Raw genomic sequence first — 18930 nt, forward strand, 5'->3', positions numbered from 1 at the left:
CTCAGGTCATGATCCCAGGGTCCTGGGAACAAGGCCCGAATCAGGCTCCCTGCTCAGTGGGAAGCTTGCTTCTCCCTCTCCCACTCCCCCTGTTTGTGTTCCCTCTCTCGATGTGTCTCTTTCTCTCAAATAAGTAAATAAAATCTTTTAAAAATTTTGCTTTATTTATTAGAGAGAGAGCGAGCATGTGAGAGCCAAGCGGGGTGGGAGAGCATGGGGGAGGGCAGAGTTGGAGGGAAAGAGATAATTCCAAACAGATTTCCTCGCTGAGTACCAAGCCTGACTCAGGGCTAATCTCACAACCCTGAGACTGCAACCCAGCTGAAACCAAGAGTCAGAAGTTTAACCTACTGAGCCACCTAAGTGTCCCCTCTCTTTTCTAAAGAGTTTATTTTTAAGTAATCTCTACACCTCATGTGGTGCTCAAACTCACAACCTCAAGATCAAGAGTTACATGCTCTACCAACAGAGTCAGCCAGATGTCCCTCTTCCTTGTGATTTTAATAACATTTTCTTTTGTCTAGCTTTATTGTAAGAATACAGTATATAATACATATAACATATGAAATATTCGTTAACTGATTTTATGCTATTGGTCACAGTAGGCTATTAGTAGCTATGTTTTTGAGGAGTCAGAAGTTATACACAGGGGCGCCTGGGTGGCTCAGTTGGTTAAGCGACTGCCTTCTGCTCAGGTAATGATCCTGGAGTCCTGGAGCGAGTCCTGCACTGGACTCCCTGCTTGACACGGAGTCTGCTTCTCCTGATGACCTCTCTCCTCTCATGCTCTCTCTCTCTCTCTCTCTTTCTCTCAAACAGTAGATAAATAAAATCTTTAAAAGAAAAAAGAAGTTTTACACAGGATTTTCAACTGTGTGCAAGGTTGGTGTCCCAACCCCCATGTTGTTCAAGGGTCAGTTCTAATTAAATGAGTATGAATGTATTAATACATTATTTGAAAAATTTTTAAAAAGAACAGTTATATTGAGAAGTTCTTGAAGGGGAGAGATGACAAGAATCTGAGGCCACTGGATCAATGGGGAAGGAAAGACATGGAGGAGGGATCCCTCACCCCATTCCTGAAGTCAGAGAGGCAATGGAAAGTGGGGTTTAGGGCTTGAGGAGGGCCCCAAGTCTCCGAAGTTCCCAGGAAAGAAGGTGAGGCATGCAATCTGGGAAAAAGGTAGGTTCTCTTTGGGGACATTTGCTCAGGGCTTGCTGTGCACGTGTGAATAGGGAGGGGAAGCAGTGTAGTGTTGGGAAAGACAGGGGCGGTGTTTGGCACAAGATGTGGAGCTCATCAGTAGAAATGGACCTTGAGGGGGTGTGCAAGTGGAGGGTCTGTGAGGCAGCTTATCAGGAACAATAGCTGGTAGTGTTCCACAGGACAAAGGACCTTTGTTTTTTTGTTTTGTTTTAAAGATTTTATTTATTTATTTGACAGAGAGAGAGCGCACACAATTAGGCAGAGTGGCGGGCAGAGGGAGAGGGAGAAGCTGGCTGTCCACTGAGCAGGGAGCCTGATGCAGGGCTCGATCCCAGGACCCTGGGATCATGACCCGAGCCAAAGGCAGCTGCCTAACTGATTGAGCCACCCAGGCGCCCTGACAAAGGACCTTTGAGCAATTTTTTTTTTTTTACTCTTAAGAGTTATATATTTAGTGAATATGAGAAAATGAAAATTGTGATTTTTTATGGTTATTACTTTGGATGAGACTAATATAGATATTTAAGAAAAAACAATGAGAACATTTAGGGTCAAACCTGCGGTAGTCCAATTGGAGGATCTGGCCACATTCGTAAGAAATCATGATTGAGGGGACCTCCCTGGTTGCCTCTCCCCTCCACACACTCCCCAACTCTTCCTTGTGGTCCAAGTGTACTTCTTTGGAACCACTGTCACACCTTGTAACTAAATAATTTTTTTTTAATTTTATTTTTTCAGTGTTCCAAGATTCATTGTTTATGCACCATACCCAGTCCTCCATGCAATACGTGCCCTCCTTAATACCCACCACCAGGCTCACCTAACTGCTCACCCCCCCAAGTAATTGAATAATTTTTAAGATTTAAAAATTAAATTTGTCTGCTTCCCCCATCCCTAACTCCAAGGGCAGGGAGCACTGGATCCTGGAGCTATTATAGGACTTGGTGCATAGTAAACTCTCAATTAGTGGCTAATGGAGCATGAACTATGAAGAGAGAGCAGTGTTGTGGGGGTGTCCCAGTGGGGACCGGAGGTGGGGGGCAGAAACCTGGGAGACCTGGATAGTCTTTCTTTAAGGCTGGGTTGGAGGTTGCTGAGGCCGGTATTGGGGTTTTATTGACAGAATGCAGTCCCCAGGAGGCAGGGATGGAGGTCTGTATGAAGGGGAAATGAGGTCCCCAACAGGTGCAAGTGGGAGTTAAGTAACACCTATGGGTAAATCTCTTGAGATGATGGGGGATTAAAACCAGGTTGAGATGGGAGGCAATTCAGGAGACAGGTGACTCTCACTAGGTAGTGATGGGGCTCGCTGTGGTTGGGAACAATTAGGAGTGAGAATCAGTGTTGCACAGCTAAGGCAGGGGACGGGTTAGTGGAAGTCGCTGTGACACAGATGGGTGGTCCGGGTTAGGTTAGGTGGGGGATACTGTGTGCTGTGGAAATAAGGTCCATGTTGCTGAAATGGGAGTCTCACGTGCAGGGGTAGGGGTGGCAGGTCCAGATAATATTAGGGGTCCAATACCCAATTGGGAGGTCTCCTGTGTGCGGCTGGGATGGGGTCAGTGTGCAGAATTGGGGGTTCATGTGAGACAGGTTTGGAGATCCACATGCCGGTGGCTGGGTTATCTAGGCAGGACAGGGGAGCCACGGCTGAATCTCCCGGATGGCGGGCGGGGTTGGGGGTGAAGGAGCTCGGCGGCAGCTCGCGAGCGCCCCCTGGCGGCCCTGACCCCGCCGCGGTTCCCACAATGCTCACGTAGCCCGGCTTCGGCTCCCAAGACGGCGGCAGCTCCAAGATGGCGCAGACGATTTTCGAGGCCCTGGAGGGTGAGCGGCGGCGGGGCCGGGGGAGGCGGCTGTTCCACGTTGCGCCCCCTCCCGCCGCGTCCTCGCAGAGCCGGGCCCAGGGCACGCGGCGGCCGCGGGGCGGAGGGCGCCGGGGCCGGAACAGCCACGGGGCGGGAGGGGCACGGGCGGGAACAGCCCGGGGAGCCGAGGCCCGGCGGGGGGGTGGGCACCGGGACCGGAACAGCGGCGGAGATAGGCTCAATGGCGGAGGGCGGTGGTATGGGACCAGAACAGCCGCGGGAGCCGAGGCCCGGCGCAGGGGGTACAACGGGACAGGAACAGCGAGGAGAGGAAAGCCCTGGGGGAGGCGAGGGAGCACCGGGGCAGAACGGCCGGGGGAGCATGGCCGGGGCGGAGGGGGGAAGGCCTTGGACAGGAACAGCGTCAGCGGCGAGGGCCTCGGGTCGGCGCAGGAGGAATGTCCTGGAGGGAACAGCCGGAGAGGCAGCACAGTGGAAGACAGGCCTCGCAAAGTCCGGGCTGAAGGAGGCGATGATACGGGGGCGGGAAGGGCTTGGCGGCTGAAGCAACCTAACTAGGCGTCCTGACCACGAACGACTTGTATTGAGGGCCAACTGTGCCTCGTGCCCGAGGTGGTCTCTCAAAATTAGACCAGGAAAGGATAGGTGCTACCTGTGTGGAAGGCCAGGACTCGGTGCTCACAGACGCAAACCAACAAACACTAGGTGCCTATTTTGTGCACCGTGCTGGGGTGCAGAGCTTTATACACTCAGATCAAGAAACGATGGGTGTCAGCGGTGTGCTTGGCTGGGACACACAGTGCCCTCAGATGGAACCCTATAAACACTGGGTGCCATCTAATTGTCCTGTGCCCTGGTGGTTCCGAGCGTGGAAGTGGACCTCAGGCGCAGGGAATTGTGGGCTTTGGAGTCAGCAAACACTGCATAGACCTCTCTATGCACCTGCAGGACATGGATGGGTGGGCGGGAGCCTTACTGACTTTAGGACCGTGGCACAGGGTAGGTTGCTGGGGGTGGGGGCGGGATACAGACCTGAGAATGCTCTTAGAGGGGTGTGATAAATCAGAAGACTGAAAGTTGGCCAGACTAGTAGAATGTTGCTGAGACTTTGAGACCCATAGGACATCTCATCCATGTCCCTTCACTTTTTGGAGGATCAGAGTTCTCACCATGAAATAGATGAGAACCCCCCCCCCCCCCCCCCGACGCCCCTGGGGTGAGAATTTCAATCTCAGGAATACTCACTGAGCCACACACAATTCCTGCCCCACAGTCGGTCAGGGGGGCACATGAGTGGAGGGAGGCATATAGAAATTATAGAACAAAAAACTATTAAAATTAAACAGTTACAGAAAAGGTATACCATAAAAGAAGATTACCTTAGCTGGCTTTTAGTGCCAGCTTTTAGGGTGACAGATGTGGAGGGACAGGATCAGTGTACTTAACCTCTGGAAGACCAGTAGAATAGGGTGAGGCCTACTTTCTCTTTAGCTTCCATGGACGTCCTCCACGTTTGAATTTTTACTGCAAGAATGTGTTCATGTATTGAGTGATGAGGAAATTAAAAGAAAAACCAGTTCCTAGAACAGTGACATGCATGCTTGGCTAGGGCAAGGACAGCAGAACTGTGAGGACCCAGAGATGACCCAGGCAGTAGGATCTGCATTTGCAAAGCCCTGGGGGAAGAGAGGGGTCTTCTAGGATTCACAGAAGTTCATGTGAGTGAGGAGTTAGAGATGAGACTTGTGAACTTTATCTCGCAATCAGTGTGGAGCTGAGAAAGGGTTTTCAGCAGGGGAGCAGAACAATCTGATTTATGTTTTATAAAGTTCACTTGGCTGCTCTGAGGACGCACTGGAGGGGGCCAGAGTGGCAGCAGGGAGGTGAGGGAAGTAGCTGCAGTTGTCCTGCTGAGAACCAGTGGTGGCCTGGGCCAGGGGGACAGCTACAGGAAGGAGGAAAGTAGATCTGAAGAGGGGCAATGGGGGCAGAATAGGCTAGACTTGCTGCTGAAGGACTAGAAATGAGAAGAGGTTGGGGAAAGAGTAAAGGGGTGCCCTAGGGGCTCTGGTTGGGTGGACATTGGTGCCTCTTGTTGATGAGAATTACTGGAAGAGGTAAAACTGAGCAGTGAGGGTGACGCGCTTCGCTGGATCTCAGTTTTAGACAGGCAGCCTTTTTTGAAAAGACTATTTTTTAGTTTTAGCAGTTTTAGGTTGACAACAAAGTTGAAAGGAAGGTATAGAGATTTCCTGAAGAGCCTCTGAACTCACACGTGAGTAGCCTCCCCCATTAGCAACATAATTCGCCCAAATGGTACATTTGGTACCTAGGATGGCTCCACACTGACACATCATAATCATCCAAAATCGATGGCTTTTCTTTATGTTCACTGTGGGTGTTGCACATTCTCTTGGACAGATGTGCAGTGACATATATCCCTCATTACAGTATCATCACAGAGTATTTTCACTGCTCTAAAAATCCTCTCTGTTCTGTCTCTTCATAGCCCCCCACCCCCAACAAAACTCCCGGAATCACTGATCTTCTGATTGTCTCCATAGTTTTGACAGGCAGTATTTTTTGAATCAAAATTTTTAAAAAAATTTTTTTAAGATTTTATTTATTTCACAAAGAGAAGGAGAGAGAGTGCGCACAAGTAGGGGGAGTGGCAGGCAGAGAGAGAGGGAGAAGCAAGCTCCTTCCTAAGCAGAGAGCCCTACATGGGGCTTGATCCCAGGACCCTGGGATCATGACCTGAGCCGAAGGCAGGCGCTTAACCCACTGAGCCACTGAGGTGCCCCTTGAATCAAATTTTTTAATTGAAATCATTGTGGGTTTTTTTCTGTAGATTCCTATATACCCTTTACCTAGTTTTCCTCAATGTAACATGCAAGACTATTTTATATTACAACATATTGAACAGTTACATCACCATAAATGGTTGCCCTTTGATAGCCTAACCCACCTCCTTCCCCACGCCCCATCATCTCTGATGTCTGTCAACCACTAATCCGTCTTCCAGTTCTAAAATTTTGTCATTTCAAGAATGTCATGTAAGTGGAATCATATAGTATATGAGCTTTGAAATTGGCTTTTCCCCCACTTATCATAATCCCCTAAGATTCACCCAAGTTATTATGCCTATCAGTATTTCATTCCTTTTTATTTATTTATTTTTTAATTTTTTATTTATTTCTTATTTTTTTATAAACATATAATGTATTTTTATCCTCAGGGGTACAGGTCTGTGAATCGCCAGGTTTACACACTTCACAGCACTCTCCATAGCACATACCCTTCCCAATGTCCATAACCCCCCTCCCCCTCTCCCAACCCCCCCTCCCCCCAGGAACCCTCAGTTTGTTTTGTGAAATTAAGAGTCACTTATGGTTTGTCTCCCTCCCAATCCCATCTTGTTTCATTTATTCTTCTCCTATCCCCCTAACCCCCCATGTTGCATCTCCACGTCCTCATATCAGGGAGATCATATGATAGTTGTCTTTCTCCGATTGACTTATTTCACTAAGCATGATACCCTCTAGTTCCATCCACGTCGTCGCAAATGGCAAGATTTCATTTCTTTTGATGGCTGCATAGTATTCCATTGTGTATATATACCACATCTTTATCCATTCATCTGTTGATGGACATCTAGGTTCTTTCCATAGTTTGGCTATTGTGGACATTGCTGCTATGAACATTCAGGTGCACATGCCCCTTCGGATCACTATGTTTGTATCTTTAGGGTAAATACCCAGTAGTGCAATTGCTGGGTCATAGGGTAGTTCTATTTTCAACATTTTGAGGAACCTCCATGCTGTTTTCCAGAGTGGTTGCACCAGCTTGCATTCCCACCAACAGTGTAGGAGGGTTCCCCTTTCTCCGCATCCTCGCCAGCATCTGTCATTTCCTGACTTGTTAATTTTAGCCATTCTGACTGGTGTGAGGTGATATCTCATTGTGGTTTTGATTTGTATTTCCCTGATGCCGAGTGATGTGGACCACTTTTTCATTATTTATTTATTTTTAAAGATTTTATTTACTTGACAGACAGATCACAAGTAGACAAAGGCAGGCAGAGAGAGAGGGAAGCAGGCTCCCTGCCGAGAAAAGAGTCCGATGTGGGGCTCGATCCCAGGACCCTGAGACCATGACCTGAGCCAAAGGCAGAGACTTAACCCACTGAGCCACCGAGGCGCCCCTATTTCATTCCTTTTTATTACTGAGTTGTATTCCAAGGTATGGATGTACCACAGTGTAACTGTTCACCCATTGAAGAACTTCTGAATTGTTTCCAGTTTTTTACTATTATGAATAAAACCACTGTGAATGCTCATGTACAGATTTGCATACAAATGCTTATTGACTCACAATTTTGTCTAAAATAGTTGGAGACTTATTGAAGCTCATCCAGGGGAGCAAACCCCAAGTTTGGGACTCCATATTGGGGAGAATTAGATGGGAGGTAAGTGAGTCTGCCTAGGGAGAAGAGAGAGAATCCAGACTGAAGGAACCTTTCAAAACAGAAACATTTAGAAGAGATTTATTTTGTTTTGTTTTAGAGATATTATTTATTGATTTGACAGACAGATATCACAAGTAGGCAAAGAGGCAGGCAGAGAGAGAGGAAGGAAAGCAGGCTCCCTGCTGAGCAGAGAGCCAGATGTGGGACTTGATCCCAGGACCCTGGGATCATGACCTGAGCCGAAGGCAGAGGCTTTAACCCACTGAGCCACCCAGGAGCCCCTAGAAGAGATCTAGACAGAAGAGAGCAGAGCAAGCTGTGAAGGAGTGAGCAGAGAGGTGGAAGAAGACCCAGGAGGGAGGTATCCTAGAGCCAGGGGAGTGTCTCAAGAAGGAACGTCCGATGCTGCCAGATGTTCTTTGGTGATTCTGGTGGAATGCTGGGAGCTTAAGCCCATGAAGTGGGTAGAGGAAGATTGGGAGGTGGGTAGAGGAGGTGAAAGGATGATTGGTGTTGAAGGGAGGAGAGATAGGAATGTGGGTTCAAGAGAGAGCATTCTAGAGAGACCTGAGCATGTGTAGCTGTTGATGGGAAGGAGAGGTTGTAGACATACTGTGAAAAAGGGACCTTTTGGTAGAGAGTGGTTTCTGAGGGAGCAGGAGGGGTTGGAGGGAAGTGCTGGCCTCAGGAAAAACACAACATGCATTGTGACAAGAGAAAATATGAATTCACTTTGGCTGTGGCAGCTAATAGTTCTAATTTGCATTGCCTTTGGAAGCTGGAGCAGGTGTCCAGGTAAAAGGTTGGAAGAGGTTGGAAGCAGAGCATTGGTTGTGGGGACCGAGAGAAGGAGGCACCCTCTGGGTTTTTTGGGAGGGAGGCAGTGTGGTTTGGTGGCCACTTAGATGTGAGGAGGCCCGTCCTCCAGCTGGTGACATGGCTAGACAGTGTACTACTATGAACCTCAGCAGCAGTGACAGCTGACTGGAAAACATGGAAGTACTCAGCTTCCCACGGGTGTCCTGACCATAAATTCGATTACACTGTTTACTGAGCAACTGAAAGGAGAAGTACACGTCTGAAAACAAGGGAAGCCGGGATGCCCAAGAGCAAACAAATTTGTGGGGTAGGATGGGGAAGACTCGGTTACATGATTTGTGGAGGGGCTTATGATTTAGGATCCGATTGTTCCCTGAGGAAGAGAGAAGCCCAACTGGCAGTGACTTAAACAAGGTAGAAGTTGTTTTCTCTCATATGGGAGACCAGAGGAAGACAGTCCAAAGCTCCAAGGGTGGCTGTGTTCTCCAAGGTTCTCAGAGGCCCAGGACCTTTCCAGATTGTGCCCTGCAATCCCTAGGGTATGGCTCTTATCTTTATGATCTGGGGTGGAGGCTAGACTTCCCCTGATCGTATTCTCATTGTAGGAAGCAGGATGGAGGAATAGGGCAAAAAAAAGGGCATCCCATACCAGGCAGTTTTAAAATAACTTCCCAGGTACTGCCATAGAACACCTTTCTTCCCCCATTGTCCAGAATTTAGACAGTCCCTAGCAGCAAGAGTAGCTGGGAAGTGTAATCTTCATTGTGGGGCCGTATTTTCAGCCAAAAATCTTGGTTTCTATTGCAGTGGAAGTAGGAGGGAATGTATTTTGGGGCACAGCCAGCCGTCTTTGCCACAGAGGGCTTGCTTTGGGTCTGGCTTATAAAGGGGAAGTCAGAGACTCCATTTCTTTTTTTAGGAATGGACAATCAGACCGTCCTGGCAGTCCAGTCATTGTTGGACGGCCAAGGAGCAGTCCCTGATCCAACAGGCCAGAGTGTCAATGCACCTCCTGCTATCCAGCCACTGGGTAAGTATCTGCGCAGGTTCACCGGTGGGAAGGGTGGGTAGCTCCCTGTGAAAAGCACATGGGGCTCAGGAGGGGGTATGGGAGTGAATTGCCTACTGGGGTGCCCAGGATACCATCTGGTGTCTGAACTCTCTCCCCTTCCTCCCAGGCTGGGTCTTCAGGCTCATGCTTGTCTCTTCTTAGCAATGAGGACGCACTTTCTCAATCACTTAGTGAATGTGAGGCTCATGACATAGGGAATGGCTAGGAGTTTAGTAATGCTTGCACATTTGACCAGAAAGTTATTTCTCAACCTCTCCTCTATGGAAAGAGCAGGCTGAACATGAATCTCCAATTTCCAGGCCAGGCCCCTGAGACACAGAGAAGGCAAGGAACTTTAGAGCCCTGTGTGAGTCTGTGTGTTCATTTATTCATTCCACAAACATTTTTGAACACTTGGGAACAATTCTGGGCACAGAGATACCCACCTGGGTTTGAATCCTTGTTCCCATAGTTCCTGGCTCTGTGAACTTGGGCAAGTAAGTTAACTTCTCTGTGCCTCAGAGTAAGTTAACTTCTCTGTGTCTCAGTTTCTACATCTGTAAAATGAGGATAATAGTCTTACCTCTTAGAGACCTTGTGAGGATGCTTGGGACTCACTTTCAGTTGTTTTGTAAATAAGGAACACAAGTTTCTTGTGGTTTGTACAGATGAATGCTTATTTCTCTCTTACACGAAGTCCTGATGTGCATTTGGGGTGGGTGTGGTGAGACTCAGACCCTTTCTTTCTTAAGGTTCTGTTGCTCTCTACCTGCAGTCCAGGTTGGCTGCTCCAGCTTTCCACTTTCATTTCCACATTCTAGACAACGTGAAGGGAAGAAAGAACAAAGTAGAAGTCATACTCCTTCCTTTTATTTTTTATTTTGTTATTTTAAAAGATTTTATTTGGGCGCCTGGGTAGCTCAGTGGCTTAAGCCGCTGCCTTCAGCTCAGGTCATGATCTCAGGGTCCTGGGATCGAGTCCCGCATCGGGCTCTCCACTCAGCGGGAAGCCTGCTTCTCCCTCTCTCTCTGCCTGCCTCTCTTGTGATTTCTCTCTGTCAAATAAATAAATAAAATCTTTAAAAAAATAAAAAAAAAAAAAAAGATTTTATTTATTTGAGAGAGAGAGAGCAAGCATAGGTGTGGTGAGGGGCAGAGGGGGACGCAGACTCCCTGCTGAGCAGGGAGCCCAGTGTGGGGCTCCATCCCAGGACCCCGGGATCATGACCCGAGCCAAGGGCAAAAGCTTAACCAGCTGAGCCACCCAGGCGCCCCTATATGCCTTCCTTTTTTTTTTTTTTTTTTAAATTTTTTTTTTTTCCCCTGCCTGGGGAGTGGCAGGAAGAGGCAGAGAGAGAAGCAGACTCCCTGCCAAGCAAGGAGCCCCATGTGGTGCTTGATCCCAGAATGCTGGGATCATGACCCCAGCCAAAGGCAGATACTTAACTGACTGAGCCACCCAGGCGTCCCTATATGTCTTCCTTTTAAAAGAAATTTGCATAGAGGGGCGCCTGGGTGCCTCAGTGGGTTAAAGCCTCTGCCTTCGGCTCAGGTCATGGTCCCAGGGTCCTGGGATCGAGCCCCGCATCCAGCTCTCTGCTCTGCAGGGAGCCTGCTTCCTCCACTCTCTCTGCCTGCCTCTCTGCCTAGTTGTGATTTCTATCTGTCAAATAAATAAAAAATTAAAAAAAAAAAGAAATTTGCATAGACAGTATACTTTCGCTCTTGTCCTATTGGTTAGAATTCAGTCACATGATGTCTAGCTGGAAAGAAGGCTGGGAGATAGTCTTTAGTTAGATGGTCATGTTTCCCACTATTACTGTCTAAGAAGGAAGAGTGGCTGTTGAATAACAAATGGACTTTTTTTTTAAAAGATTTTATTTATTTATTTGACAGACAGAGATCACAAGTAGGCAGAGAGGCAGGCAGAGAGAGAGGAGGAAGCAGGCCCCCTGCTGAGCCGAGAGTCCGATGTGGGGCTCGATCTAAGGACCCTGGGATCAGTCCCGAGCCAAAGACAGATGCTTAACCAACTGAGCCACCGAGGCGCCCCAACAATTTCTGCCACAATGTGTCGAGTGCTTGGCACAGTACATGGCCATGGTCTACCATGGTCACCCTCAGTGGGTGGTATCAGCTGTAGCTAATCATTCATTGAGTTTTTCACTCATTCAGCAAATGCCCATTCAGGGGCTCCTACGGACCCAGGAGATACTGCAGTTATGGTAATAAGTAAGACTTATTTCCTCCCTTTTGGGGGACTCACAGTCTGGTGGTGCTGGGAAGAAGTGTGATATGAGCAATGCACCCAGCGGAAGGAACTGTGGCGACTAGCTTTAGGAAGGCTTCCTGAAGGAGGTGACATCCGAGCAGAGTCTTGCGGCCTGAGTTGTTCTGAGAGAAGAAGCCTGCAGAGGGAGCAGGGGATGCCGAAACGTAGAAGGTCATGTAGCCCATTTGAGGACTGATGAACAATGCAGGTGGGATAAAGATTCCAAAATTTCTCAGCTTTGAAGCACACCCACTCTACTATTTCTTGATTCATAATTTGTCGATACCTGGGTAGACGTGACTGGATATTCCTGTAGGAGCCGGCGTGGTTTTGAAATCTCCTTTTGGAAGCACAAGGTTGGCACTAGACACATGCACGCTGAGTCACAGATTTCTGTTAAGTTGGCATGCTTGTGGTCCAGCCACAGGTTTTCTCCGCCTCTCACTGTGGTGCCTTCTCATTTATCTTGCTTTTCATCATTGTTCCTCTCCCTCTGTTCATGTGGGTGTGACCCCTAGATGATGAGGATGTCTTTCTTTGCGGAAAGTGCAAGAAGCAGTTCAACTCGCTGCCGGCATTTATGACCCACAAGCGGGAACAGTGCCAGGGGAATGCTCCGCCCCTGGCCACCGTCTCATTGGCCACCAACAGCATCTACACCCCTTCGGCAGCCCCTGCAGCTGTCCAGCAGGCCCCACCTCCTGCCAATCGCCAGGTATTCATTCGTTTGTGTGTTCGTTCATTCATTCATTCAAGTCTTTTTTGAGCTTGCACTATGTGTCAGGTACTGTTTGGGCACTGTGATGGATAAATGTTCCAAATCACTGCCCTTATGGAGGTGGGTGAGATAATACCAAACACATATGGAGAGATAGACTTTTTGCAGGATGTTAAGTGCAGAGAGATGGGGATGCCACGACAAGGATGGGAGGTTCTGCCATTTTGTAGATGGTGCTTGGGGAAGAGCTCTGTGAAGAGGTGATGTATGAGCAGAGACCCAAGGTGATGAAGGAATGAGTCATGCTGCTGGTTTGGGGAAGAATATTTCAGGAGAAGGGATCTGCAAATGGAAAGGCCCTGGGGTGGGAGTGTGCTGGGTTTATTCCGGGACCAGCAAGGAGGTGAGCATGGCTGGAGCTGAGTGAGTGAGGAGGAGAGCGGGAGATGATACGGTCAGACAGGGAACAGGGGGAATCCTGACAAACATGTGGGTTTCGTGGGCTTTTACTCTGAGTGAGATGGGTGCCTTTGGAAGGTTTTGAATAGAAGATGGACATAGTCTGATTTACACTGAAACTAGATTACTCTGGCTGCTGTTCAGTGAATAGATTTTGGTGAGAGTCAAGAGAGAAACCCAGGAAAACGATGTAGGGGCCTGTTGTACCAGTCTGGTGGTGGTGGCTTGACTGGGATGGTGGCAGTGGAGGTGAGGAGAAGGGATGAGGTTTCGGAAATGTTTTGAAGGTGGAGCTGGTAGAGCTTGTGGGTGGGTTGGATGTGAGGCGTGAGATCAGAAGGAGTCAAGGGGGATCCATTGCAGAGGTGAGGTTGCCATTTCCTGAAGTGGGGAGAACAGCTAGAAGAAGATTTGGCGGGGGGATGCCAGGAGTCCACTGGTCATGCTGGACTTGAGATATCCACTGGACTTTAAGTGGAGGGAGTGAAGACGCAGACAGATCTGCAAGTCTGGAGGTCAGGGGAAAGCAGAGACACCCTTGGTCAAGGGCTTTTAGAGGGATTAAGCATCCCTGTAATGGAGGCTGGACACGTCGCAGGACGCTAGGTCAAGGTGTCAGGTTTCTTTCTGGCTGCCTCTTGTCTGCTCATTCCTTTAAAACATTATCTCCATCCATTGTATGGACATAATTCCTGCTGTCAGAATAAAGGCATTCACCCCAGAGCCATAGGACCTGTACACTGATACTCCCTAGGCTGCCGCAGACCTCTCTTAACACAGAGCATGGTGATTCCCACAGGAATTATACAGTGCTATTGTTTTAGAATTTTTTTTAAAGATTTTATTTATTTATTTGACAGAGAGAAATCACAAGAGAGGCAGGCAGAGAGAGAGGGAGAAGCAGGCTCCCCGCTGAGCAGAGAGCCCGATGCGGGACTCGATCCCAGGACCCTGAGATCATGACCTGAGCTGAAGGCAGCGGCTTAACCCACTGAGCCACCCAGGCGCCCCTGTTTTAGAATTTTTTTAAGTAAGAAAATATAATCTGCATGTTATTATATAATTTGATTTCTCGTGCAATACCTTTTGTCTGCTGTGTAGTATTCTAAGCTATGACTATGTTGTATTTTTTACTCTGTTTACCCTTTGATGGACACTGAGGCTCTTTCTAATTATTCACTATTAGAAATAAAACTACACAGAATACTGTTGTTTATGGACTCCTGGTAGACATGTATGAGTGTTACTCTAGGAGAGATATCAGAAAGTATTAGCGGGTATTTATTTTACAGAGAGTTGTGACTTATTCTCATTTCATAGATAAGGAAATGGAAGTTCTGAAAGGTGGAGTGACTTGCCCAAGGTCGTACAGCAGGGAGAAGTTGAGGTGGATATGAAACACAGGTCTGTGGGATTCCAGAGCCCAAGCCTTTTCATCATGCCCTGTTTCCTTCCAAAGCCTCAGACGTATCCTTTCTCTTCTCTCCCCTTTTCTTCTCTTCCCTTCTCTCTTTCTCTTCCTTTCACACTACCCAGATCTCCACGTACATTACGGTGCCCCCATCCCCGCTGATCCAGACCCTGGTGCAGGGGAACATCTTGGTGAGTGATGACGTGCTCATGTCTGCCATGTCGGCCTTCACGTCCTTGGACCAGCCCATGCCCCAGGGCCCCCCGCCTGTGCAGGTAAGAAGGGGGCCGACTTCTCGTAGGGTCTTGACTCCAAGTCTGTATGTTGCCTGCCATGAATTTGGAGCCTTGTAGAAAGAAGAGTGGATGGCCTCAGCTCTCTTATGCTGAAGAGGGACTGTCAGTCTCCCTTTGGCCTGTCCTGCTGTGGGTAGGGAAGCTGTCACTTTAGTTGAGACCTAGAACATTACTTTGGGTTTTCATAGCCATAGTCTGGCTATTTTGACTCCTAATTTTCTTCTTCTTTTTTCCTTTTTTTTTTTTTTAATAAGTAGTCTCCATTCCCAACATGGGACTTGAACTCATGACCCCACAACCTCAAGATCAAGAGGCACATGTATACTGACTGAGCCAGCCAGACACCTTCCTATTTTTATTCTTTTCTTTCTTTTTTTAAAGATTTATTTATTTGGGCACCTGGGTGGCTCAGTCGGTTAAAAGACTGCTTTCAGCTCAGGTCATGATCCTGGAGTCCCAGGATTAGGTCCTGCATTGGGTTCCCTGCTCAGTGGGGAGTCTGCTTCTCCCTCTGACCATATCCCCTCTTGTGTTCTCTCTCTCTCAAATAAATAAATAAGATCTTAAAAAGATGTAGGGGCGCCTGGGTGGCCCAGAGGGTTAAGCCTCTGCCTTTGGCTCAGGTCATGATCTCAGGGTCCTGGGATCAAGCCCTGCATCAGGCTCTCTGCTCAGTAAGTAGCCTGCTTCTCCCCCATACCCCCGCCCCAGCCTGTCTGTCTGCCCACTTGGGGTCTCTCTCTCTCTGTCAAATAAATAAATAAAATCTTTTAAACTTTTTTTTAAAAAAGAGATTTACTCTGACAATTTTTTAGAAATTAAGAAAAGATTATTTATTTGAGAGAGTGAGCACAGGTGTGTGCACAGGGAGTGAGAGTGAGGAGAAGAGGGGCAGAGGGAGAGGGAGAGAGAGAATCTCAAGCAGACTCCCCACTGAGCATAGAGCCCCATGTGAGACTCAACCCCATGACCCTGAGATCATCACATGAGCCGAAATCAGAAGTCGGATGCCTTACCAACTGAGCCACCCAGGTGCCCCCTCCTAACTTCTTAACAAAAGTGTTCCATATCCGTTGGAAAATGTTAGACAATACACAACAGAAAATAAGAACAAAGTTTAAATACTCTGGAAACTAGAGAGACATGGCAACCGATTACAATGTGTGAGTTTTTTTGTTTTTCTTTTCCACCTGTATTTCCTGCTTCCCTTCATCCATTTTGCCTGCCCTTCCCTTGGCAATATGCAGTTCTTGGTTGGATCCTGGATTGGGGGGAAAGAATCCAAAGCCATTTGGGGGAATGAGAATAGGATGAATTTGAATATTTTGGATAGTAGTATTATATCAGCATGTAATTTCCTGAGTGTGATTGTCAAGTTGTGGTTATATGGGAGAATATCCTGTTCTTAGGGGACGCACGGAATACAGTATTGAAGAACAGAGTGTTACAATGTCTGCAGCTGTCCTGTGGCTTGCTAAAACACAAATATAACCCTGTGTGTATGTATGTCCATTTATCTGCATGTACACACCCGTATGTGCACCTTGCAGAGGAGGCCAAATGGCAACAACTGGTAAATTAGATGGAATGTAGGACTGATCAATGTATTCTTTGTTTTGTTTGTTTTATTTAATCTCCATGCCCATGTGGGGCTGGAACTCATGACTCTGGAATCAAGAGCCGTATGCTGTACTCACTGAGCCAGCCGTGGGCCCCTGATCCCTGTATTCTTTTGCAGTCTTTCTGTAGATTTGAGATTTTAAGAATAAAAGTTGGGGGAGCACCTGGCTTGCTGAGTTGGTAAAGCACGTGACTCTTGATCACAGGGTTGTGAGTTTGAGCCCCACATTGGGTGTAGAGATTACTTAAAAATTAAATCTTTAGGGGCGCCTGGGTGGCTCAGTGGGTTAAATCCTCTGCCTTTGGCTCAGGTCATGATCCCAGGGTCCTGGGATCAAGCCCTGCATCGGGCTCTCTGCTCCGCGGGGAGCCTGCTTCTTTCTCTCTCTGCCTGCCTCTCTGCCTAGTTGTGATTTCTCTCTGTCAAATAAATAAAGTATTAAAAAAAGTAAATTAGTATTTTAAGATTTGTATTTATTTATTTGACAGACAGAGATCACAAGTAGGCAGAGAGGCAGGCAGAGAGAGAGAGAGGAGGAAGCAGGCTCCCCGCAGAGCAGAGAGCCCGATGCGGGGCTCGATCCCAGGACTCTGGGATCATGACCCGAGCCGAAGGCAGAGGCTTTAACCCACTGAGCCACCCAGGCGCCCCTAAATTAGTATTTTAAAAAAAAATTAAATCTTTAAAAACAATTGAAAAAGAAAGAATAAAAGTTGGGAAGTCAATCAATTAATCAGCCACCCATACTCTCTCTCCCCAAAGAAAACTCTGCTGGAATTTTGGTGTCTGGCTTCCCCGATCTTTAAATGCAAATAGAGAAACAGCTTTTTTTTTGAAAGATTTTATTTATTTCTTTTGTCAGAGAGAGAGAGAGAGGGAGAGAGAGCACAAGCAGGGGGAGCAGCAGAGGCAGAGGGAGAAGCAGGTGCCCTGCTGAGCAAGGGGGCTGATATGGGACTCGATTCCAGGACTGTGGGATCATGACCTGAGTGGAAGACAGATGTTTAACCAACTGAGCCACCCAGATGACCTGAGGAACAGCTTTATATATAAATACATTTATAATATACATAGCTATATCAATGGACCATGTTAATATGCACTGTTCTGAAATTTGCTTTTTTTTATTTTGCCTTTTGCTTAAAATCATTTTCTGAGCCTATAATTCTATATGAGTATTTTCCAAAATGTTCCTCAGAATAGTGGCTCCTTGGGATGTTACAGTACACAAAGAATCTTTGGTCAAAGCAGCCTACGGTGGAGACATTCTATTTCTTTCCTTGCCCTGTCCCTCACTTTTTTTTTCCCTGCAGTAAAACACTTTTGATTATTGTCACCCCAGATTTTTCCCCAAACATGTTTGACTGTGGAACCCAAGGAATAGTAATTGAGGGGAGCATCCTTTATGAAATTATGAAATACTGGTCACCAGCTTTTTGCCCAATGCAGGCCTTGAACTCATGACCTGGAGATCGAGAGTTGCATGCTCTACCAGCTGAACCAGCCAGGCACCCATGATCACGATCTTTTTTTTTTTTTTAATTAATTTATTTATTTTTTCAGCAAAACAGTATTCATTGTTTTTGCACAGCACCCAGTGCTCCATGCAATACGTGCCCTCCCTACTACCCACCACCTGGTTCCCCCAACCTCCCACCCCCACCCCTTCAAAACCCTCAGGTTGTTTTTCAGAGTCCATAGTCTCTTATGGTTCGTGATCATGATCATTTTAATAGCTGTAAAATACTCCATTGTGTGGATGGACCCTCGCCTACATAGCCAGGCTTCTGTTAACAGACATGTAGGTCACTGCCATTTTTCGCCGTTATAAAAACTAATAGAGAACCATCCATGTACATATATCTTCGCCCACCTGTTTGATTTTATTTTTTTTTAAAGATTTTATTTATTTATTTTTATATTATTTATTTATTTGACAGACAGAGATCACAGTAGGCAAAGAGAGAGAGGAGGAAGCAGGCTCCCCACTGAGCAGAGAGCCCGATGCGGGGCTTGATCCCAGGACTCTGGGATCATGACCTGAGCCGAAGGCAGAGGCTTTAACCCACTGAGCCACCCAGGCACCCTGATTTTATTTTTGTGGAATAAATTTCTAGAAGTCAGTGGCTGCATTTCAGGGGTCTACAGCCACCCACACACTCTCTAGAAAGACTCCAAGGACTCGGGATAGTTGTACTGGTAGCTGTGGTTTATTCCTATTATATAATATATATATTATATTATATATACATAATTTAATTAATTTATTTAATTTAATCATAACATTATATATTATATAATAATTATTATGTTATACAATAATTATTAAATAATATATAATATTATTAAATAAAATAAATAAATATATAATATATATATATCCTATTATTCCTATACACAGCAGGATCAGCAAGGGAAAAAGACATGGGCTGGAGTCTGGAGGAATCGAGGCATAGGTTCCCAAAGTTCCTCTTCTTGGGGCAGTGGGGAGAGATTGCCCAAAACACTTTTTCCTCCAGCAGAGGAGAGCAGCAATGAGTGTGCATATTTCTGCACAGGAAACACACCTAAGATTTAAGGCTCAGGGCTTCTCTTGGGAATTGGTCATGTAGGTGCCAAAGTGACCAAAATTCCATACTCCTAGAAGGAAAGGAAGTGTTCACCCCAGATCACAGTGTCTGTACAAATGATCTAGGTGACCTAGTGCCCCAGGGGAGCAAAATAGCCTTAGTGGTCCTAAGCAACCTTCCACAAGGCAGGATCTCAGAGGCCACTCAAG

General features: G+C 47.0%; 1 protein-coding gene across 2 annotated transcripts in view; it reads left to right on the forward strand.

Annotated features, from left to right (window-relative positions):
- Positions 1–2958: 2958 nt before the first annotated feature.
- Positions 2959–18930, forward strand: part of ZNF341 (zinc finger protein 341) — a 45916-nt gene continuing 29944 nt past the window's right edge. The window contains exons 1-4 of one of the 2 annotated variants that reach the window (XM_045981389.1): positions 2959–3034; positions 9243–9353; positions 12165–12361; positions 14360–14509. In XM_045981389.1, the coding sequence (XP_045837345.1) occupies positions 3004–3034; positions 9243–9353; positions 12165–12361; positions 14360–14509 (489 nt within the window). In that variant the 5' untranslated portion in view covers positions 2959–3003. Of the gene's footprint in view, positions 3035–8748; positions 8863–9242; positions 9354–12164; positions 12362–14359; positions 14510–18930 lie in introns of those variants that run through there. The other variant, XM_045981390.1, reaches the window with a different exon arrangement.

This window comes from Meles meles, chromosome 16, assembly GCF_922984935.1.
Source record: "Meles meles chromosome 16, mMelMel3.1 paternal haplotype, whole genome shotgun sequence".
Taxonomy (NCBI): Eukaryota; Metazoa; Chordata; class Mammalia; order Carnivora; family Mustelidae; genus Meles; species Meles meles.